This window comes from Cydia pomonella, chromosome 4, assembly GCF_033807575.1.
Source record: "Cydia pomonella isolate Wapato2018A chromosome 4, ilCydPomo1, whole genome shotgun sequence".
NCBI classification, from domain to species: Eukaryota; Metazoa; Arthropoda; class Insecta; order Lepidoptera; family Tortricidae; genus Cydia; species Cydia pomonella.
Genome location: NC_084706.1, coordinates 5,838,715 through 5,864,119, shown reverse-complemented (window position 1 = coordinate 5,864,119; position 25,405 = coordinate 5,838,715). Strand labels below are relative to the sequence as shown.

Here is a 25,405-nt window from a genome sequence, read left to right as displayed (position 1 = left end):
CAGGTACGTATAAAAAATACAGCACAAATCATATTTCAAGAAAAGTCCGCAGCAAGCTCGGTTCTCCAGGCAAATGTAGTTACACTCTCATTTTAAAACGCATTTTACAATTATTCCCATTAGTTACCACCAAGTTGTTACCAGTGGTAACTACTGGGATTTTTTTCCCACCTTTTACCACTGGTAACTACTGGAAAAAAGCCCACTCGATAACTCGGTTTGGTAAAAGGTGGGATTTTTTTTCTAAGTAGTTACCACCAATATTTTGGTACAGTTCAATACTAATAAAAACAGTATAAATATAGAGTGCTTTAATCAATAATTAATTAAGTCTAATTCATTTACAAACTTTTATTATTATTCCGAACCGCATAATTCCGAATAGAGTCAGACCAAGATAAGTTGGCAGCGATTTTCATAGCCCAGACGGTGCAAGTGTTAAGTAAACTTCATAATTTCATCGAAGTTTGACATTTAAAACAACATGTTGTGTCTGTTTGTTGTCTTAAAATAGAAATAGAGATGAAAGTCGCTAGATAGGCCACCTGCACTCATAATATCTACTTAGTATACCTACTTTGCAGCTTAGACGTGGACGGCCTCTACGAAATCATCTTCCCGAGTGCTTTGAAAAGTACTACACTCAATCAGCAATAGGTTTACCTCACTTATATACCTCAGGTGGTTGGTACACCTGTTGCGCGGTGATTTTATAGTAGAAGGTAAGCTTTTGGGACTTACCTATAAGCTAAACTAATCTGTAGCTCACCATAATAAATAATTAATTACCAACCGCCTCATGCAGTTAAATCTATAACCCTCATTCTTCTTTTTTTCAAATATTGACGGTATAGGTACTTTAAGAGCTTACCTGATAACGGAAGTCGCGTTCGTTGGCTTGCTTTGCTTTTCTCTGAAAATAGTAAACAAAAAAATATCGTTGAAAATAAATATTAATTCAGGACATCCAATTGCCGGCCAAAAGGACAACACTAGAGATAGGTTTAATTCGCACTATTAGCAGACCAAAATTGTTTAAATTTTAACAGGTAATAATCAAACAAACGGATGACCGGAGCATAAATCATAAAAGCTTCGTTCTAATTGACGCCGTGCCTACAAACATCACATTCTGTAGAAATGTCACTGAATATGTTATGGTTTTTAATATAATGCTATAAATCAGTTACATATATTAGGTACGCAGACATTCGGTGTCACTATAAACTAATAAGAGCTAACCCCGGAAAGCTTGGCAGACAAACTGTAGCCATAGTATCCTTATTACTAGGGCCGGTCGGGCGTCTGCAGCTGGAGCCACTAGGACGTGTTTACCCTGATGGTCCGCATGTGCTCGCGCTTGGCGCGCGCGTGGCCGCACATGCGGCGCTGCAGCCAGCTCCACGCGTACAGCAGCGACTTGGGCGACGGCACCACGTTGAAGGGCGGCGGCACCGTGCCGCCCTCCTCGAAGTAGCTGATCCACAGCTTGCTGCGCGCGAACTTCCACTCCACGTCGGCGCGCTCCTGCAAACATAATACGTTTCAAGAAGCGATGTCCCTCGTAGCGTCACCACCTATAGTGCCTATAGTTCGTTTTTTAGCATTAGGAAAACGATACACAAAAACGCTTTTTAAAAATCAGTGACTATTACTTATGAAAGCGAAGAATGTAAATGATCGTATATTATTTATAATTGTGACATATTTGTCGCAATAAAGAATGATTCTGAAAGAAAAGAAAAATGCTTTTAAAGAATGGAAAAAAGTGGAAGAGGGGAACGATAGACAGAAAGCAATCAAGAGGTCAGCTTATCTAACAAGTAAGAAAAAGGCTAAGAAAGCAGTTGCAGAAGATAAGAAAAAAAAGAATTTTTTATAGGGCTGTATCTCCTAAACCGTGCGTCGTAGCGCAAACATAAATTTTTGTCCCCCTTTAATACCGCACGCACTGAATAACCTATCACACTAGGGCATGAAACAATCATCATAATCATCATATTTTTATTATTATTTCATAGCAACTTTGAGAAAAGCACTATAGAAATCTCGGCGAGAAGCGGGGTTGCCGGCCGCCAAAAAACCAGAATTATTATTATCGTATAGTATTTAGTTGTGTTTCTAGGGTTAACTACTTCTTTAAAGTCTTGCCGTCATGTAGATATTCTCTTAGTTTGACTACCATTTCGTATGTATTTCTGTCAGTTGCTTAAAGGTTAGCTGGAAAAGATCCCAACGATAAAGAGACTAAGGGTATAAGTTCGCCTTTGTACACATTAACTGTATTCTCTCTATGTTTTATACTTGTTTTGTGCAGTAAAGTGTTTACTTCTACTACTATTATGTAAATATTTTAAAGTGGCTAAAACGTGCCGCTAAATCACAGACAAAAAAGAATATCTACAAAAATACAAAGGAGTACACGTATGGCTTGCAAAAAATGTTTCTTATTAGGCATGTGTGCTTATCTTTAAGAACACGACTAACACGTACCTAGCCGCCGCCATACAATCAAGATTACGCTCTCATTTTAAAACGATATTATACATTTAAAATTTTACATGAACCTTCAAGTTACATAATATTAATTTTTTTTTAATTTGTATAGACAATTTATGAAAGATTTCATTCATAACTTGTCTATGCACTTTTGAACCCAACTGTACATGTCCGGTACCTACGCGTTTTCGTTACTAGAAATTGTAATACAAAACTTTTACTCGTTCTGTCTTTTGTATTCCAAATTTTAGCAACTAAAACTCATACCAGACATGGATAATACATGTTACACGAATGTTCATGCCAGGTTTCATGCAATTTAAGCATGTCGTTTTAAAATAATACGGGAGCCGCATTATGACGGCGGCGTCGTGTCACTCATACAATAAATAAAATATCGCAAGTGTTAACTCACGGAGATGAGCTGGTATGAGTGATTCATCATAGCAATGAGCAAGTTCAGAAGCACGATGACGTTAATAACGGCATACGTGCCGAACATCAGCATGCCCCAGAAGCGCGTGAAGATCTTGATGCCGTCCAGCTCGAACGAGTCCAGGTCCACGAGGCCGAATGCCGCCCAGAACAGAGTCTGCATTGTTTCGAATAAACTGGAAAATACAAGGCGATTTATTGTAGGTACTGACACAGATTAATTTGAGATCATAAATGTATGTACCTAAGCCAGGCGCCCTCATGCTAAAAGTGGGGCTACACCCGACGCTCGGAACGCTACGCGTGCTTTCATGCCGGGCGCATACTCTCACGGTGCAAAGCCCAATGTCCGAAACGTGCACCCTCACGCTCATACTACAAAGGTAACAGTAACACTTACTTGGCAAACCGTCGCCACACGATGCAGGCATCAGGATCAGGGATGGTACCGTTGGCGCTGCTCGGAGTCGTTACACAGCGCTTCTTCTCCATGTCCGCATAGTACCACAACAGCTGGTTCAGACCTGAAAACGGACTACGGTTACCGTTGTGGTACCAAACTACACTAAGTGGTAAGAAAAAATATTCAAGAAACTATATACTTGAATATCTTTTTGATGCAATGGTTTTGTTCTGGTAAATTTGAGTCTGGGCGATTGTGATATTGAAAGTACTAACACACTTCAAATTACAGCATGATAATGTTAAAAAATACAATAATGACTAAAATCACCGAGATTGAAGTTGACCTTCCATTACAGTACATATAGCTGGTCGCTGGGCGTTCTGCGCTTTCTATCTTAAAACAGGCCATTGCCATGTCGGGCATGTGGTCAGTGTAGGATTCCGTAGCTGCCCGCCCCTCACAACAACAAACTTAAAAGGGGACTTTTTATACATACTATGCATATAATAACAAGCAAAAGAGAGTATTTTCTCAAAACTGTCGTCCTTTTACTAAGAGGTGTATAACTTTTTCCGAAATTCACTTACTTAACTTATTATAGAATTTATGATGAATGGTCACTTAATTGCTGTCACTGGTGATTAGATGATACATACCGCACGAAAAAGCAAAGATAACCAGTATATCAAGCACGAAGAACTTGAGGATATCCAGCACCATGCGGCTCAGCGAGACCTGCAGCGGGCCCAGGTGCGGATTGACGCTGAAGATGTACACCAGCTTGAGGCTGCTGAAGATGTTGGCGGCGGAGAAAAGCCCCTCGGAGAGCAGCATGGGGTCCCACGCGTCCCACTTCTCGCGGGGCTGGTTCCACTGCAGGCCCTGCGCCATCTCGCGTCGCACCTGCGGCACAGAGCCTTTTCACTCAAACTGTACTTGGTTAAAGTGCGACTAAAGTTAAACAGTTGCTTTTGTGTCTGTCGCACGTCTAACTACTCTACTCGTACACTTTTCGCGTCGTACGATAGTCCCTATATATATGGAGTAGCTGTCAAGTAAAATGTTTGTAGAATTTTTTTGGAAGTTTGGCACATTGATTAGATCGTTTATTCATAATCAAATACAAAGTTACTTTATCCGCCACATGCTTCATTACAAACTTATTATACACACACACATACACATTAATTTATTTAAAAATCTATCATGTATTAATAAAAATACTGTAAAACATTTTTTTTTACCACCAAGTTGTTACCAGAAGTAACTACTGGGAATTTTTTCCCACCTTTGACCACTGGTAACTACTGGGAAAAGGTGGGATTTTTTTTCCTGGTAGTTACCACCAACATTTGGTTAGCGTTCAATAGTAATAAAAACAGTATAAATAGAGAGAGCTTTAATCAATAATTAATTAAAAGTTCAATTAATTATAAGTTAATGAATTATTCGTTTAATTATAAGTCGATTAGTGTTTCAGTAAACTGCCTTAAAAGTGATAAAAAATCGGTCTTTGGCGGATTTGTTTGTTCATTTGTATAATTGTGAGGTTATTTATTGAAAGGGACTTATTGTCTATGGCGCTTACACCACTATCAACGATGCTCCTATATAAATACAACGCTGTGCTACGCAGTGTAGCGTAAGCGCCCTTGACAAAAGATCCAGGTTTCATAGATAACGTCTCTATAATAAATAAATTCAAATACAATTAATAAGATAAATGCTCTCATGCTCTCGAGGTTGATGGCAAAAAGGAAAAAAATATAATCTAGTAATTAATATAATGTAATAATTCCAAATAAAACAAAATAAAATAGTTATTATACGTAAAAATAAATATATATATTCTTTTTAACAATCAGCATTGGTTGAATTGCTATCGGCGCGTAGTAATTAAAAGTTAACACGTAATATAACTCCATGCATGTTGTAGGACTGTTATCACGAACCAGTATAAACGCGTATTTCTGGCGCGCTCTCTTTATCAATGTCTCGGTCACGTTACGCTTGTCTGCGCGACAGCCCAGTCCACCCGCGCTAACCTTCGCTAGGCTTACCCGTTGCCAATTCACACAGTACGTATCCACTTTTTTCTTACAGAAATAAATAAGTTGTTTTGTTTTACAATATAACCCACTTTTTTCTTACAGAAATAAATAAGTTATTTTGTTTTACAATATATTTTATGCTATCCGTGCACTATGTAAATAATGTATATTGTGATTGCTTGGTAATTGAACTGTAATATTCTTTTAGAGAAATAGATTCTAATTTAAATTATAATTTTATCCAAACGTTAATTTCTCTCTAAATATATATATATATATATATATATATATATATATATTCACTTGCATAAATTTTAATAAATTTTGATCACTTTTAAGGCAGTTTAGAGGCTTGCAATCCGAGATTCCGGAATTTCGAAATTCCGGAATCTCGGACCAATTTTCCGATATTACAATTCCGGAAATGAGTCCACCGAATATCGAAAATTCCGGAATTAGAATTAAATAGTTTAATTAGATTTTATTACTTTACTACTGAAAATCGTTAAGAAACTACACTATGCTGATGTTATTAGCCGTCGCTGAGAAAAGTCTGGAGTCATTAACCATCTATTTGTTTTACTTTTGATACTTACTTACTAGACCTCATCAGAAAAGAATCCTCATTAGAAAGAATGTGAGGGATATTGACATGTCTTTTTATTGAAAAACGCGTTTGAGAAATAAGTCGTTTTTCAATAAAAGACACGTCAAGATTACATTGTTTACCTTTCTTTTAATGCTAAAAACGAAGTATAAACCAAAACCATACATTTATACTTGCCCAGAATCCTACCTACGCGAAACCTTCTGAATTTAAATTTTATAAATATTTGGATATTTTATACACAATTCAGAAAAATGTTTCCATAATGAAAGATTTGGGATTCTATAGCAGTACATATTATATTCTGAATTAGGAACTAGTAAGGAAAAAACAAACTTGAAGAGCGTAACGTTTAAGTACGAGCACTAGTCTGCAATGCATAGTAATTCGTGAAAACGTTAATACCTACACAGAACACAACCTTAACTCAGGAACAAATAATCGTTGTAAACACAATAAATGCCCTTGTCGAGATCGGAACCCCAGGACCTTCAACTTCTTAAACAGAGCCACTAACTACGTACTAGGCTACGCAGCCGTTATATTTAGACGTAATATAAAATTAGGCATCAAATGGTTTGCTAGCATCCGTAGTTTCCCTAAATAAATACGCCGTATCATTGAAGTGAACAAAAGTGACCATAGTACGAAGAAGGCACTACTCAATTTATTAATATCTCTCGATAGTAATACTTCAAATTAATTTCCATTGAACCAATACTTTATTTGATAAACGAAAAGTATCAGAATTTCACATTTTTTGTTGTTTTTTTATCAAAAAATCGAATAAAAATATGGTTAACCCCAATTTCGGTACCAGTTCCGGAATTCCGGAATTGGGACCGAATATCGAAAATCAGTTCCGGAACTGGAAACCGTCCGATATTGCAAGCCCTTAGTGAAACACTAATCGACTTATAATTAAACTAATAATTAATTGAACTTTTAATTAATTATTGATTAAAACACTCTATTTATACTGTTTTTTTTTTACTATTGAACGCTTACTAAATTTTGGTGGTAACCACTGGGAAAAAAAAACCCCACCTTTTACCAGTGGTAACTACTGAGAACAAAAATTCCCAGTAGGTAGGATTTTTTATTCCCAGTAGTTACCAGTGGTAAAAGGTGGGTAAAAAAATTCCAGTAGTTACCACTGGTAACAACTTGGTGGTAACTAGTGGGAATAACCCATTTTTTCAAATTATTTTTAAAATTAGTCCCAACCGAAAGAGACTTGAAGGAATTGTCAAGGGACAATCATTAGACGCGAGAGGTATAACTATCTAACGAGGCTAACCTAACCGGCACTTACAGTACTCGTCGATAAATATTGCACATCTATATACTGTGACCTGGACATTTATATTTAATTCATTCGTGAAAAATAGAACATACGCTTAATTTTGTAAGAAACTACAAGTCTGTTACGTGTGCAAGGCTTTACCGGCTATTTAATAGTACATTGTGCAACGAGGGGGCTAAGTGAAATCTTGGAAGCGAGGGTGGTAATTCCCCGAGGCTGCAATATTCTTACCCCCGGAGTTACACACAATGTTTTTCATCACGCTTGCGAAGAAAAAATTAAATTTTAAGCGAAATAATTCATAAATACGGTAACATTTTAAACATTCGTTCGCCATATTGTCATTCTTTGACAGGTTAGGTATCGAAGGCACAGACCTATTCGGGATTCAGCCACGATTGAAAATTATGAAAAAATATTTTAAACTGCTGTTAAATTAATCAAATTAAATATGTTTGTTTATGTTTAAAAATATTTAATTTGTAAAACTCATTTACACTACTTGGTTTGTATGAATTAGTGACATAATAAAAAAAAAGTAATAACTCCCTAGGTAGTTATAGCAATATAGGCCTTTGTCTTTCAGTACAAACATTTATTTGACGTACCTACCTACTGTTCTTATAATTATTTAGTAGGTAACCCTTCTGACTGATAGGTACCTGAAAGTGCGAAACGATCCTAAGCGCGACGGTGGCGACGTACAGCGAGTTGGTGACGAAGTCGATGACGTTCCACATGTCGTGCACGTACTCGCGCAGCCCCATGTCCCACAGCTGTTTCACCTCGCTCCAGATCAAGCCTGGAACACGTACACCAACATTTAGCATCAACTTTGTCGGCTTGTGATTTTTAGGTAATAAAGGTATATCTACTTTTTACGTTTCACAAAATTCCGAACTTCACGTAGTTATATATAAAATGATAAAAAATTAAATCAAAATCATGGTAATTGATTTGTAGGCCGCAGGGACACTCACCGCTGACCCAGACGAGGATGAGCCACTTCACGAGCGAGGGCGGCGACCCCCAGCGGAACACTGGCTGGTCTTGTTGTACATTACATGGTTAGTGGTTGTTGTGTGTAAAGCCTGGGAACTCACCGCTGACCCAGGCGAGGATGAGCCACTCCACGAGCGAGGGCGGCGCCCCCCGGCGGAACACTGGCTGCTCTTGTTGTACATTACATGGTTAGTGGTTGCTGTGTGTAAAGCCGGGGAACTCACTGCTGACCCAGGCGAGGATGAGCCACTCCACGAGCGAGGGCAGCGCCCCCCGGCGGAACACTGGTTGGTCTTGTTGTACATTACATGGTTAGTGGTTGCTGTGTGTAAACCCGGGGAACTCACCGCTGACCCAGGCGAGGATGAGCCACTCCACGAGCGAGGGCGGCGCCCCCCGGCGGGACACTGGCGGCTGGCCTTGATTGGTTCGATCCCAACCTATACCCATAGTCGCTGTCTCGATGCGCTGAGACGCCAGAATTAGTAAAACTGGAAAAAAATGAAAATGGAATGAAATGGATTTGTGTTGGGCGCAGTGGTTTACTGGTAGAAAATGCCTGAAGGCATGAAGTTCGCCTATTGTACGTTATACTTCGCGTATTTGTACAATAAAGTCTAAAATAAATAAATAAAAACGTCCTAATAGCATGCAATTATTCATACTGTATTTAATTTAGCGTAAAATTAGTTTAGTCTCTCTGGAACAGTCAGGAAATTTGGTATGCATATAAATTAAACGCCTCTTTTTCATGCCCACACCATTGGACATTTGGGGACCTCGAAGAATCACAGCCATCTTGGAAAATGTGTATCATCCAGGAGAAATTCGCATTGTACTCAAAATCCACGTTCTTTACGAAAATATCGTGTAAGGCAACATTCAAGCTCATTAAATTATACACAAAATAATACTAGACATCTTTGCGGAAAAAATACATCTTGCTAAAAAAATTACTTGCTGAACCTAGATTTAGAGCTTATACCCTTTTATGGGATATTCTCTTAATAGGAAACTTGGAAGAATATGAATTCTACTTTTAACTATACATTTGTACATGATCCACCCCAATATCAATATTTCACTGATTTGACTGCGACTTAACCAGAAAGTAGGGTTATGGGTTTAAGTGCTGATTTCCCTTCACAACTTGTTTACACTGGTTTTATTACAGAAAAAATAAACCAACCGCCTTGAGAGGACTCCGAATATTAATCATATTTTTTCTTCTAGCGCCTAAACCATTGAGCGGATTTCAAATAGAGATCAGTAGATCCACAATTAGTACACGAGTGCTAAACAATACAAAGTTACTTAAATTAACGGAAGAACAAAGTTTGGGGCTAAATAATGTGATTGCAAAAACAGATTTTAGTTCTTAAATGGGGTTCAAAAAATAGTGACAATAATCAAATTTAACACCTACAATTTCTCGGATCCCTGTTTCCGTGTCTTAAAATTTGAGCTTCAGGGACCACGGGGATCAGATGGCATAAAACCTAGTACCTTAAATCCACTAGGTACATATAAGGTAAGTGTAGGTATATGTGAAAGAACCGTTCAGGATTGAACTAAAAAAAAAATATGTACCCCAACATTAACTTATATGTATATTTTTTGTATGTATGTGTGACTTATATTTATAGTGTCTATGTCTGTTTGTATTTTTGTGATATATGTAGTTTGTAAGTATATTAGTTTGTTTTTTTTAATTCATGGATTTTGTTTTCTCTCTCTGTACCAATTGTAAGTGTCTCTGTTGACTGGTACAGAATGCCATTTGGCATTAAGTCCGCCATTTATATATTGTTCCATATATTTAGTGCAAAAATATATAATAAATAAATCATGTTCTAGCAGACTGTACTCGGTACTCACACAGGAACATGAAGTAGCTGGCGGAGTGACACAGGAACTTGATGAAAGGCTTGCGTAGCGTGCGGCCGGGCGCAGAGTGCGGCGCGGCCACGTACGCCAGGGCGTGCAGCGGGAACATGGCGCCGATGCGCGCCATCTCCAGCGCCTGCAGCAGCATGTTCTTGCGCCGGAAGCCGGGCACGCTCTCGTACCAGATTGAGGCTAGCAGCTGCTGCACGTTCGGGTGCGCTACGAACTGAAATGTTAATAGGTCAGCGAAAGAATTTGATGGCGGTTATTATCGATCGTCTACTCTGAGGCTCTACCGTGAGAAACGATTTTTTTTAATTTATTTAGAAAACAAACAGCCTTTTACAAATATGTCTAAAATAAATGAACTAAGAATAGCCCAAAAGCTTCCTACGTTACTAAGAAAACTATTACATACAAATGTAAATTACGCAATTATAAATTACCGGTTTAGTTGTGTAGGTACACGCAAGTAAAGTAACAAAACTATGAAAAATATGACTGGAACCAATAGATCAATTTCTAGAAAACAAAGTTTTCCGAACTTTCGAAAATCTAAATTTCTTTATCTGCCTCACTATCGCTTTTCCATATTCCAACAATATTGAGGCATATAGAGAGATTTCGATTTTTGTTTTTTGCGGCAGGGCCTCAGTTGCTACCCGCTGTGTCGTGACACTCGTGACAAGGCGATGTTTATCTATTTGATTAATGTTTTATTTTATAGGCGTTCTACTTAAGACGCTTCATTGCTAGAAAATTATTCAAGCCAGCGGGAAACGAGTTCAACTGGCCTTTATGTAAATATATACATATTATATTTATTTACCTAGTATAACTAGGCCCAACAGACTAAAATAACGCAAAAATAATTGGCCAATCTCAATAGGGGTTTACCATGAACATTGATTTCAAAAATTGTTTATCTGCGTCCCCCGAATAGACTTAGATTTTTTTTGAATATTGATCAACGTAAACCAATCCTCAATCATAGCCATCCAGAAAACCGATGCGAACACACGAGTGGGATGATGTTTTTACCTACTCGCACTCGCTACCCAGCTACGAGTCTATAGGCGCACTTGAATGGCGTCTTGGGCAGTTTGATTCGGTGTGATTGCTGTAGCGTTCGAATCGTGGTATAGCTGATATGCGGCATCTTCAGCGCAGTTTGATGGCTAGCTTGAGGCGCGAGAGGTGCATGGTCTTCAGCACGCCGGGCTTGGTGAGCGGCGGCGTGGCGACTTCGTCTCGTGGTTTGGCTATGTTAGTATTGCACCTTCTTCTGGTGCAGCTTCTTCTGGTGCAGCTTGAGGCGCGAGAGGTGCATGCGCTAAGGCGCACCGAGATCGGCGAGCGGTGGCGTGGCGGCGTCGTCTCGTGGTTTGGCTATGTTAGTATTGCACCTTCTTCTGGTGCAGCTTGAGGCGCGAGAGGTGCATTCGCTAAGGCGCACCGAACTCGATGAGCGGCGGCGTGGCGGCGTCGTCTCGTGGTTTGGCTATGTTAGTATTGCACCTTCTTCTGGTGCAGCTTCAGGCGCGAAAGGTACATGCGCTAAGGCGCGCCGAGTAAGGCGAGCGGCGGCGTGGCGGCGTCGTCTCGTGTTTTGCTATGTTAGGGTGGTACCTTCTTCTGGCGCAGCTTGATGGCCAGCTTGAGGCGCGAGAGGCGCATGCGCTCTGGCGCGCCGGGCTCGGCAAGCGGCGGCGTGGCGGCGCCCGTCTCGTGGTTCAGCAGCACTTGCAGCTCGTGTGAGGTGCGCGTGTGGTCCAGTAGCGCGGTCGCGAACTCCTGGCACTGCGCGCGAAGCTCCTGCCACAATACATCCCACATTACAAATAGGGAAAAAGAAAAGATGATGGAGTACCGTAGCGTTTTCAACCTCTAAATTTTACGAATAACCACGACAACGCTTTCAAGAGCTTACTCCAAAGAAAAATAAATTATCAAGCATATACCACAAGCACCGGAGATGGATCCTAATAGGCTATTCTGATGATGATGGTTCTTAATAATCTTTATATTCTGCCCAAGACCCAATTTGATCAATTGAGTATGGAGTACTAGGTTTGTGCGTGCTCGTTCACTGAAAAGATCGCTCCAAACAAGTACAATCTCACAAATGTACTAGTTCGGTCTTTTAGTACCTAGTACCTGGGCGACCGAGCTTTGCTCGGTTATACTCGTACTTATAACTATTTATAACATAAACTTAAAAAAGTAAAATGTGAACTGACAATTATTATTATTTACAATCGGTTTCAGTGTAGATCAGGTGTTTGATTTCAGTGATACTAAAAACTGATACGATCACATGAAGGCTTTCCTTACTTTTTTTATTTATTTATTCGAATATTAAAATATAATTTAAAAAATTGGGCCACCAAAGTCACACAATACGCTCGGGTCGAAGAATTGCCCTAAGACTATCACAGCTAAACATACCATAGATATTTCTGATAGATTTTCAAGATGTCGCTTTTCTACATTGTCTCAGGTCTGGGTGTTTGTAGTACCGTCGTTGTTTCTGATTTCCATGACAAAAGTGCTTTAGCTACTTACTTGTGATGTTATCCACATTAATTTGTTTGTTTTTTCAATATTCGTAATCTCAACCTTACAGCACTTATCACAGAGTAACGCCATCTATTGTCAATTTTTCTTATTATATAGCTCGTGAGCTATGGTTCAATTTAGGTCAATACGCATTGTGCGAGATATAGTAGTTCGTTTTTATGGTATTATCCGAGAGATGGCATCATAAAAACTACCCTAGAAACTGTATTTAAAATTTGTATCGGTAAATTTTTCGTTTTGCACAAAATAAGTCTCAATAAAATAAAAACTCGAAAGCATAAATCTTATTTACGTAATCAGTATAGGTAAACGTTAGACATATTTATGAGAAATATATACTACTCAAAAGAAAATAAGGGCCAACTGACGACTGCTACTTTATTTAAGTTTAATCAGCGTAACTTAAAAAGTAAGATTCAATTTAGGCATGTCACGAACTCTGGAATCTAAACTTTATTTTTTTGTTGAAATATACTGGCTGGTTAAAAAAAATAGAACGATTTCATTTTTTTATGATCTTTTGTTTTGTTTTACGGTGTTCAATAATTGCTCTTTTTCGTACGTTTTTGTCCAAAAAAATAAGGTTTTCTTAAGGTTCTCTATATATATATATATTTTTATATTTTATCTCTGACACTTAGAGACTTATACATCTCTAAAGAATTTTAGTATTTTATGGTTTTATTTTTTTATCATAGTTTTTTTTTGTGTAATTTGACATTTTGAGACAGTATATATCTCTAATAAAGTATTTATTATTTCATAGATTCGATATTTGTAATTGCTTTTTTTTTTAAATTTATTGTTTGTAAAAATGGACATGTAAAAATGCCCCTGTGGCCTATTTGCTGAATAAATGTTTGATATTTGATATTTGAAGGAAATTCATTAAATATTCATTAAATTAATAATGGAGAGACATCGAAGACATATGGACATGAATACTGCAGGGCTACACTGGTTGCAGAAGGATTTTCACAGCGTTCGGTGGCTTTGGGGCCAGGATTTTCTCGTCAAGCAATCCAAAATGCTTGGAATCGCTTTCAGCGAACCGGTAGTGTTGCAAGGAGACCTGGGTCAGGTAGGATTCGTGCTACTACTGCTCAAGAGGACCGTTACATCCGATTAAGTGCCCGACGAGAACGCTCAGTTACGGCTCGTACACTACAAAATCGACTACGGTTGACGACAGGTACTCGTGTCAGTGACCAAACGATTCGTAACCGACTGCATGAAGATCACCAAACATCGTGAGAGTCAGAATGGCGGGTAGTACCTAAATAAAAATAAATGAAAAGCATACCATATTTTTGTACCCAATGGGTACTATTTAGTACCTCCGTTAAAAAAAAATGTACCTCACGGTACACAAAGTTATCATCAAAAAACAGTTTATTACGCTATGTTCCCGTGAGCCAAATTTTTGTACCTTTATTGTACCTTCATATTCAATTATAATATAAGCCATTTTATTTGCGGTTTCCAAGTTTTACTCATTTTATATTTTGCTTGCTATTACAATTTCGCAGGCGTAATCATTTTTCAAGTTATCGATCTCATTTTTAAGTAAAAACGCTAAGGTACAATTATTTTTATTACGCCAGGAATTAGTACCTTTAATGTTTAATCTGTTAAGTTTAAATAACTGAGAAAAACATGTTTTAAAAATGATTTGTCTTAGGAAGATTTCTTTGAACTGGCGCCTAGCCTTTTTTAAGACATGATTTTCTGCCAAACATCCAGACGACGAGTGGTTCTAATTCCGCTGTCCAGGGTTCAACGTACAAATCGTAGAAATTTCTGTCGCTGATATTTGAACTGGAACCTTAACCAGTGGGGCATGGTGCTTTTCACAGACGAGTGCAAAGTGAAGTTTTTTAATGACGATCGGCGTGTTAGAGTTTGGAGACGACGTGGCGAACGCTTTTCTGAAGCTTGCATCCATGAAATTGACCGTTTCGGAGGGCCCAATGTTATGGTTTGGGCCGGCCTACACGGGAAAACGGAGCTGGTCATTTTAAATGAAGGTACCGTAACTGCACAGCGGTACATCGAAAGCGTTATTAGACCCCAAGTGATCCCATTTTCACAGCGAGTGGACCCTGGCTTCATCCAAATGTAGGACAATGGCCGTGCTCATACAGCTCGAGCGACTAAAGCTGTACTTGATGAAGCTCACATTGATGTCTTACCATGGCCTGCCAACAGCCCTGATTTAAATCCGATAGAACACTTGTGGGACCAGTTAAAACGACGTGTTAGGGAGAGTCAGCAACAACCAGCAGCAACTCATAAACGTTTTTAAAAGGGCTTGGGATGCTATTCCAGAGGAGAATGTGAATCATTGATTACGACCGGTTTGGCCTAGTGGGTAGTGACCCTGCCTACGAAGCTGATGGTCCCGGGTTCAAATCCTGGTAAGGGCATTTATTTGTGTGATGAGCGTGGATATTTGTTCCTGAGTCATGGGTGTTTTCTATGTATTTAAGTATTTATAAATATTTATATATTATATATATCGTTGTCTAAGTACCCTCAATACAAGCCTTATTGAGCTTACTGTGGGACTTAGTCAATTTGTGTAATGATGTCCTATAATATTTATTTATTTATTTATTGATCGAAAGCATGCACTCAAGGGTGCAAGAATGTAATGTTAAAAGAGGAGGACATACCCGTTACTAACAAAATGTTACTTAGTGATTTAAAGTCATTTTGTTTAATTTTCAGTGATTTCTAAGTTTTTAGTTTTTTTATTAGAGAAGTAAATTTTCATTAAAACTTTAATTTCTTTTTTTTATTCGTTAATGGTTACAGAAATACACTTAAATTGTAAAAAAATAATGCCATTTTTTACTGTAAAAAAATGTATCACATAAAATAAGTATGTTTTAAGTTATAGCCAAAAAACTCAGTGGCCCTTATTTTCTTTTGAGGAGTATATATTGTTATCTCAAACATTAACTAAGTACATTTTTCTAAACTTGTCTGAAACAATAAAAATTAAAAAATTATATATAAACTTGAACATATTAAAAAAAAAGTCAATTACCGGGCGAGATTCGAACCCGTAACACTCGTTTAGCAGTCTGCGTCTTAACCCGCTGGACCAGACGGACAGTGGCCGGCAACACGAAATTAGCGACCATATTCTGCGTCGAAAGAAAAACGCATGAAAACTCGAAAACACGCGTTTTCCCAAACATAAGACTAATCTAGATAGATTGTATACCCCCAAAAGCCCCCATATACCAAATTTCAGCGATATCGTTAGAGCCGTTTCCGAGATCACAGAAATATATATATTTATATATATATATACAAGAATTGCTCGTTTAAAGGTATAAGATATAGTGGTACATCGAGACAAACTGAGCATAATAATGTAATGGTTTTTGCGGACGTTTAGTAAACTAGTACAATTCGAAATTTGTTGTCTCCCTTACTCCCGTGAAGTTGCAACGGAGTGACGGCTATGTGCTCTCTCGCTCGTATTAACCGAGAGAGCCGTTCGGTCGTCATAGCACGCGCTCGATCGCTTTGCTGTCAGTGTCACTCCTCGCTCCCATTCCGTTTTGCGTGTAGTGTACTAAAATGTATTAAGAGCGGAATCTCGAATCATTAGGGAATCGTTCGATGTAGTAGGTACAGTGGAGGGAATTGCTTCTTTTTGACTTGAATACATGTTACACAAGCCTATGGAGCACCTACGCCCTGAAAGGCTAAGTTAACGCGAGTCGTAGCGGGTCAACTTATCTTTCAGTACCTGGTTTTCAAACTTGAACTCATACTGGAGCGCTGATAACCAGCGTTGCTCCCACAACAGCTCGAATGCCGTAAGTATCGGATCCTTGGAAGACAGCTCGGCTCGGTGAGTCGAGCACGAGGTGCGCGTTGATGCAAGAACGAGAGTGGCGGAGTAAGTCTACTCGTCTTCCAGTAGCCTGCCTACCTGATATTCAGTCTTGAACTCATGCTCGAGCGCTGACAACCGGCGTAGCTCCCACGACAGTTCAAACGCCGTGAGTATTGGGTCCTTGGAGGACAAAGCTATGAGACTCGGCGAAGCGAGCGCGCGGTAAGCGTTGATGCGAGAACGGGAATGACGTAGTGAGTCCTCGCGCCGTGAGCGAACGCACTCGTCACAGCCACAGCGCACGTCGTGAGGTACGGGCAGCGCGGCGCCGCGGTCCAGCAGCAACTTGATGATCTCGTAGCTGTCGCGGTGCGCCGCCAGGATGAGCGGCGTGATGTCGGGCGTGAACGTCGCCGTCTCCGGTGGCAGCGCTTCCCAGCTCTGCAATACAAATTGGTTCAAGATTACAGTGGGTCACTTCCATGATCCATCTATTTCATTTGATTTTAACTATATCATTGTTTTTTTGACAAATACCCGACTTCAATAAGGGGGACGGGTGAAAGAACGATTATTGTTGATTTGTGACTTCATACAATTAAATTAAAAAGACAGCGTCCTACGCCTAATTATGTAGAAAAGGAGGTAACATGTTTTTTTTTGTCACTGCGCCCAACTTGACACATTTCAGATTTGCCCTATGGTTGACTGGTAAGATACCCGCAATAGGGTATTCCACTGTATTTAAAATTAATTATTTCACACCATGCATGAAATAAAGCACCAGATAATTATAAAAAAAAAACTAAATAGTATAGAAATATAAAAATGTGCCTTGAAAACCTAACTACTTGACAAACATGCAAAGAGAACAAATTGCCAAACGTGAACTATGCATTGTTGAAGAGTTCCGTTCTGTTCATCATCAACAGTTCCACTTCATCAAATGTCACTTCTACAAATGTAAATACTTAATTTGTTGATGAAAGTACTAAGATCACTATAGATATATATATATGCCTTTAACATTTGAGGAGTTCCCTCGATTCCTCATGGACCCCATCGTCAGAGCTCGAACTTGACAAAAATTTGTCTTGAAAATCTAATTTGCTTAACAAACAAAGCGAAGAGGACAAATCGCCAAACGTTTACTATGCGTCGTTGAAGAGTTCCATTCTGATCATCATTAGCAGTTCCACTTCATCAAATGTCACTTTTTTAAATGTAAATGCTTGATTTGTTAAAAAAAATACAAAAATCACTATATGGATGCCTTTCACATTTGAAGAGTTCCTTCGATTCCTCATGGACCCCATCGTCAGAACTCGAACTTGACAAAAATTTGTCTTGAAAATCTAATTTACTTAACAAACACAGCGAAGGGGACAAATCGCCAAACGTGTACTATGCGTCGTTGAAGAGTTCCATTCTGATCATCATCAGCAGTTCCACTTTATCAAATGTCACTTTTTTAAATTTAAATGCTTGATTTGTTAAAGAAAATACAAAAATCACTATATGTATGCCTTTCACATTTGAAGAGTTCCCTCGATTCCGTATTTCATCAGAACTGAGTTTTGACAAAAACGGGACCATTCTGTATATATATAGATACAAGAAAAAAAATTATTTTCAAAATTGGTTCAGAAATGACGGAGTTATGGAGTAACAAACATAAAAAAAAACACCGAATTGATAACCTCCTCCATATAATTATTTAAAGTTTGCCGACAGGTGTAACACAGACTAAATACTTAAGATTATCATGAATATAAAACAAATTGCGCGATTATTCACACAGCAGCAGGCAAAGACGACATGTAACACATCTGGAGTTGCAGGCGTCCATAGGCTACGGTGACTGCTCACCATCAGGCGGGCCGTATGTTTGTTTGCCACTGACGTGGTATAAAAAATCGCTTAGGTACGTACATTTTGACATAAAAAAGGTATTTTTACAAATTAAATGTAGGTAAAGGTACTGCCTAAATGAATCTCGAAGGGGATTAAAGTACCTGGTCTGAAACAGATTCTCAGGGGACAGATTTGTTTTACCAACCCACCGATTACGGTTAATGAAATGACCATTAAATAAACATATACATCATGTCCCTAACCTACGGACAAACTTTAGGTAAGCGTAGGAGGGTAATTCTTATTCTTATGTTTTTTTTTGTGTTACCAGTACCCCTAGTGTAAATTTAGTCGATAGCGAAACGTGACGTACGCGTTTGCGTTAAGTCTCATTTTGTATGGGTTTTTGAACAGCGCGCCAAGCGGGACGTTTTGGAAAGTCACAAATCTCATACAAAATGACACTTAACGCAAACGCGTACGTCACGTTTCGCTGTCGAAAATATTTACACTAGGGGTACTGTAATAGCATATATTTTTAAGAAAATAAGTAAACTCTATATCAATATACTTATCATTTTACGTCTAGTTTTATGTCAACTTAAATGTATAGTTCTAAGAGTATTAGGAACATATAAAAAAAGTTAGAAGTTCGAAATGTCACGAAACGTGTAGTGTAACTTCCTCGGATTTTGTAATAATATTATTATAAAATATGAACTTATTTCGCAAGAATTTATGTCAAATATGAAACAATTATCCCTGTTCTACAACACTGTTAACAATTGTATGGATATACATATATAACGCCTTTATCTTATACCTTTAAACGAGCAATTCTTGTATATATATATATAAATATATATATTTCTGTGATCTCGGAAACGGCTCTAACGATATCGCTGAAATTTGGTATATGGGGGCTTTTGGGGGTATACAATCTATCTAGATTAGTCTTATGTTTGGGAAAACGCGTGTTTTCGAGTTTTCATGCGTTTTTCTTTCGACGCAGAATATGGTCGCTAATTTCGTGTTGCCGGCCACTGTCCGTCTGGTCCAGCGGGTTAAGACGCAGACTGCTAAACGAGTGTTACGGGTTCGAATCTCGCCCAGTAACTGACTTTTTTTTTTATATGTTCAAGTTTATATATAATTTTTTTAATTTTTATTGTTTCAGACAAGTTTAAAAAAATGTAGTTAATGTTTGAGATAACAATATATACTCCTCAAAAGAAAATAAGGGCCACTGAGTTTTTTGGCTATAACTTAAAACATACTTATTTTATGTGATACATTTTTTTACAATAAAAAATGGCATTATTTTTTTACAATTTAAGTGTATTTCTGTAACCATTAACGAATAAAAAAAAGAAATAAAAGTTTTAATGAAAATTTACTTCTCTAATAAAAAAACTAAAAACTTAGAAATCACTGAAAATTAAACAAAATGACTTTAAATCACTAAGTAACATTTTGTTAGTAACGGGTACGTCCTCCTCTTTTAACATTACATTCTTGCACCCTTGAGTGCATGCTTTCGATCAATAAATAAATAAATAAATATTATAGGACATTATTACACAAATTGACTAAGTCCCACAGTAAGCTCAATAAGGCTTGTATTGAGGGTACTTAGACAACGATATATATAATATATAAATATTTATAAATACTTAAATACATAGAAAACACCCATGACTCAGGAACAAATATCCACGCTCATCACACAAATAAATGCCCTTACCAGGATTTGAACCCGGGACCATCGGCTTCGTAGGCAGGGTCACTACCCACTAGGCCAAACCGGTCGTAATCAATGATTCACATTCTCCTCTGGAATAGCATCCCAAGCCCTTTTAAAAACGTTTATGAGTTGCTGCTGGTTGTTGCTGACTCTCCCTAACACGTCGTTTTAACTGGTCCCACAAGTGTTCTATCGGATTTAAATCAGGGCTGTTGGCAGGCCATGGTAAGACATCAATGTGAGCTTCATCAAGTACAGCTTTAGTCGCTCGAGCTGTATGAGCACGGCCATTGTCCTACATTTGGATGAAGCCAGGGTCCACTCGCTGTGAAAATGGGATCACTTGGGGTCTAATAACGCTTTCGATGTACCGCTGTGCAGTTACGGTACCTTCATTTAAAATGACCAGCTCCGTTTTCCCGTGTAGGCTTATGCCGGCCCAAACCATAACATTGGGCCCTCCGAAACGGTCAACTTCATGGATGCAAGCTTCAGAAAAGCGTTCGCCACGTCGACTCCAAACTCTAACACGCCGATCGTCATTAAAAAACTTCACTTTGCACTCGTCTGTGAAAAGAACCATGCCCCACTGGTTAAGGTTCCAGTTCAAATATCAGCAACAGAAATTTCTACGATTTGTACGTTGAACCCTGGACAGCGGAATTAGAACCACTCGTCGTCTGGATGTTTGGCAGAAAATCATGTCTTAAAAAAGGCTAGGCGCCAGTTCAAAGAAATCTTCCTAAGAAAAATCATTTTTAAAACATGTTTTTCTCAGTTATTTAAACTTAACAGATTAAACATTAAAGGTACTAATTCCTGGCGTAATAAAAATAATTGTAACTTAGCGTTTTTACTTAAAAATGAGATCGATAACTTGAAAAATGATTACGCCTGCGAAATTGTAATAGCAAGCAAAATATAAAATGAGTAAAACTTGGAAACCGCAAATAAAATGGCTTATATTATAATTGAATATGAAGGTACAATAAAGGTACAAAAATTTGGCTCACGGGAACATAGCGTAATAAACTGTTTTTTGATGATAACTTTGTGTACCGTGAGGTACATTTTTTTTTAACGGAGGTACTAAATAGTACCCATTGGGTACAAAAATATGGTATGCTTTTCATTTATTTTTATTTAGGTACTACCCGCCATTCTGACTCTCACGATGTTTGGTGATCTTCATGCAGTCGGTTACGAATCGTTTGGTCACTGGCACGAGTACCTGTCGTCAACCGTAGTCGATTTTGTAGTGTACGAGCCGTAACTGAGCGTTCTCGTCGGGCACTTAATCGGATGTAACGGTCCTCTTGAGCAGTAGTAGCACGAATCCTACTTGACCCAGGTCTCCTTGCAACACTACCGGTTCGCTGAAAGCGATTCCAAGCATTTTGGATTGCTTGACGAGAAAATCCTAGCCCCAAAGCCACCGAACGCTGTGAAAATCCTTCTGCAACCAGTGTAGCAGCCCTGGTTGCAGTATTCATGTCCATATGTCTTCGATGTCTCTCCATTATTCATTTAATGAATATTTAATGAATTTCCTTCAAATATCAAATATCAAATATCAAATATCAAACATTTATTCAGCAAATAGGCCACAGGGGCACTTTTACATGTCCATTTTTACAAACAATAAATTTAAAAAAAAAAGCAATTACAAATATCGAATCTATGAAATAATAAATACTTTATTAGAGATGTATACTGTCTCTAAATGTCAAATTACACAAAAAAAACTATGATAAAAAAATAAAACCATAAAATACTAAAATTCTTTAGAGATGTATAAGTCTCTAAGTGTCAGAGATAAAATATAAATATATATATATATAGAGAACCTTAAGAAAACCTTATTTTTTGGACAAAAACGTACGAAAAAGAGCAATTATTGAACACCGTAAAACAAAACAAAAGATCATAAAAAAATGAAATCGTTCTATTTTTTTTAACCAGCCAGTATATTTCAACAAAAAAATAAAGTTTAGATTCCAGAGTTCGTGACATGCCTAAATTGAATCTTACTTTTTAAGTTACGCTGATTAAACTTAAATAAAGTAGCAGTCGTCAGTTGGCCCTTATTTTCTTTTGAGTAGTATATATTTCTCATAAATATGTCTAACGTTTACCTATACTGATTACGTAAATAAGATTTATGCTTTCGAGTTTTTATTTTATTGAGACTTATTTTGTGCAAAACGAAAAATTTACCGATACAAATTTTAAATACAGTTTCTAGGGTAGTTTTTATGATGCCATCTCTCGGATAATGCCATAAAAACGAACTACTATATCTCGCACAATGCGTATTGACCTAAATTGAACCATAGCTCACGAGCTATATAATAAGAAAAATTGACAATAGATGGCGTTACTCTGTGACAAGTGCTGTAAGGTTGAGATTACGAATATTGAAAAAACAAACAAATTAATGTGGATAACATCACAAGTAAGTAGCTAAAGCACTTTTGTCATGGAAATCAGAAACAACGACGGTACTACAAACACCCAGACCTGAGACAATGTAGAAAAGCGACATCTTGAAAATCTATCAGAAATATCTATGGTATGTTTAGCTGTGATAGTCTTAGGGCAATTCTTCGACCCGAGCGTATTGTGTGACTTTGGTGGCCCAATTTTTTAAATTATATTTTAATATTCGAATAAATAAATAAAAAAAGTAAGGAAAGCCTTCATGTGATCGTATCAGTTTTTAGTATCACTGAAATCAAACACCTGATCTACACTGAAACCGATTGTAAATAATAATAATTGTCAGTTCACATTTTACTTTTTTAAGTTTATGTTATAAATAGTTATAAGTATAACCGAGCAAAGCTCGGTCGCCCAGGTACTATAATTTTAAACAACATACAGTTTGTGATCAGTTTTCGTGTCACCGCCGCGCGTGGTAATATAAACATACAGTACTCGGTTTAAATAAGTTTTTTTGGAACAGCAACTGTTGTCAGATTTGCAAATGGCTGAAGGGAGAAAATTTGTCGAAAATTATTTCTTTGACCTTATTTGAAAAAAACAACGGGTTGAATTGGAACGCATAATTTTTCCAGATTTTCTAGCTCCTCCCAGAGTTTCAAAATGAAATGAAATGAATATCTACAATAGTTCTTATATTGTAGTAGGTTTTACCTAATAACCTAAATAAACTTCTTTAGCGGCGCTGTGCACTTTTTGTGACGGCGAAAAAATTTTCAACTCGCGATCTGACAAATCTGCAGATCACGTGACCGGCAGATTCGTCAGATTGAAAATTCGTAAGACAGACACGTGACCTGATCGAAAAACTGCATGTTACAATGTCATTGAAGCCAGTAGTTAAATTTTTAATGTAATATAAATTGTCATGTTTGTGTACGATAGCGCAATAAATGAATATTGCATTTTACCACATAAAAAATATCAAAAATGCACAACGTTAATAGGTATTCAAGTTTTTACTTCTGCCGGCACTCCCGGAGTGCAACCCGTTGCTTTTTAGGGTTCCGTAGCCAAATGGCAAAAAACGGAACCCTTATAGATTCGTCATGTCCGTCTGTTTTTTCGTCAGTTTCCTCTCTTACCTCTCTACCCAGACGGTATAAGTCCTCGATGTGTCCAACAATATCGATATTGATAAGCTCGTTAAATATGTTTCTTAACCGTTCTTCCATTGGTCCCCGGTTTCGCCGTATCTTAGAGTCCGTGGATAACTATTTTCTCGGAAGCGTAATGGTCGGTTTCGTTAGAATGTTTATCAGTTTTAATTGACTTTTCTATATTTTTTATTTCATTGTATAGTTTGTTATTCTCTGCTTCTAATGTTTTTATTTTCTGTTTAATTAAATTGTCTTTAATATTGTTTATTCTTGATCTAAAACATCGGTACGCTGAACCATTTCCCTTATTAATTTCTCTATTGCTGTACTAATTTCAATTTGGATAGTCGTCTTTATTTGTGATATTATTGAGATTCTGTGATTGTTCAGTCGTTCGTCTAGTATTTTTGTAAAATCATCCACTGTTAATGGGCATGCCGGGCTATTCTGTGGGAAAGTCAGGTTAGCTTGTGGCATTATATCATATTTATTAGTAGAAATAATGTTAAATTTATTATATAAATCAAAATAGTGGAGTTGGTCGTCAAAATGCCGAAATGCCACGACTGAGCGATACTTCGTCACAACCGTGATTATGTACTCATTTTATTTACCTTTCCTCAGGTTATACAGTTTGACCATATGCATCAAAAAATGTCTTTTTGTATGTACTTTGATATAAGTAGGTACGGAACCATATGTGAAAAAAAAAACTTATATGAATTAAAATTTACTGGTCACAATTTAAGAGATAGCAATATTCAGATGAGAAAATTAAATGTTTAATTTTATAGTATGTAACAATCATTAGTTATTGTTATACAATGTATAATTCCTTTTGACATGTAACATTTTTGTAGCGATGGGTGGTAAATTATTTTGAAAATAAAATAAATAATAATTAAAATTAACAATGAATATTTAAAAGTAAGTAATTAAGAGATTCGACTTGAAAGTTGTCCAACGTGTAATGTAAACGGTCAGAAGCAAGTTACGCGAAGTTAAAGAAAGGGAGCATTTTGTTATATTATAGTATTTGCTTTTAATGCTGGATATGTTCTAATTGGTCATTATAAAGTCCATAAAACTATAACTATCAGTGGCGGATCGTTCAAAGAACTCGATTCCCATCGGCTTGTCTAATTTCAGCCCGTTGAGTACTTTCACGATCGATTCATGGAGAAAAGGAAAGCAATATTAGCTCCGGGTTCCCTACGAATATTTGTGACGCACCGCCACTGATAACTATTGTCTTTATTCTCTGGTTTTCGTAAATAAGATTTCTCATTACTTTAAGCCAACCCGTTATACGTTATAAATGTTATAATTATAACAATCGGTACATTATTTTCCGAAAATTGAACTATTTACCATTTATTGCTTTTGATCAGTCCATGGATTATGCAACTCCATTGATAAACAAGAAAATTTCAAAACTATTAACTTATTTATAAATAAATCCATACTATATTACCTACTATTTAATCTCGATTAAATATTTTTTTTTTATAAAATTTAGAAATAAGAAGAAGCGCTGGTGGCCTAGCGGTAAGAGCGTGCGACTTGCAATCCGGAG

The 25,405-nt window shown here is 37.5% G+C and overlaps 1 protein-coding gene across 3 annotated transcripts in view; it reads right to left on the bottom strand.

Annotated features, from left to right (window-relative positions):
• Positions 1 to 25,405, bottom strand: part of LOC133516929 (transient receptor potential-gamma protein) — a 71,722-nt gene that overhangs the window by 13,150 nt on the left and 33,167 nt on the right. For all 3 annotated transcript variants that reach the window (XM_061849989.1, XM_061849990.1, XM_061849991.1), the window contains 10 exons: positions 16,726 to 17,070; positions 11,823 to 12,008; positions 10,185 to 10,419; positions 8,654 to 8,797; positions 7,967 to 8,106; positions 3,997 to 4,243; positions 3,335 to 3,458; positions 2,915 to 3,110; positions 1,336 to 1,527; positions 872 to 913 (listed from right to left, as the gene is read on the bottom strand). In XM_061849989.1, coding sequence (XP_061705973.1) covers positions 872 to 913; positions 1,336 to 1,527; positions 2,915 to 3,110; positions 3,335 to 3,458; positions 3,997 to 4,243; positions 7,967 to 8,106; positions 8,654 to 8,797; positions 10,185 to 10,419; positions 11,823 to 12,008; positions 16,726 to 17,070 — 1,851 coding nt within the window. The remainder of the gene's footprint in view (positions 1 to 871; positions 914 to 1,335; positions 1,528 to 2,914; positions 3,111 to 3,334; positions 3,459 to 3,996; positions 4,244 to 7,966; positions 8,107 to 8,653; positions 8,798 to 10,184; positions 10,420 to 11,822; positions 12,009 to 16,725; positions 17,071 to 25,405) is intronic.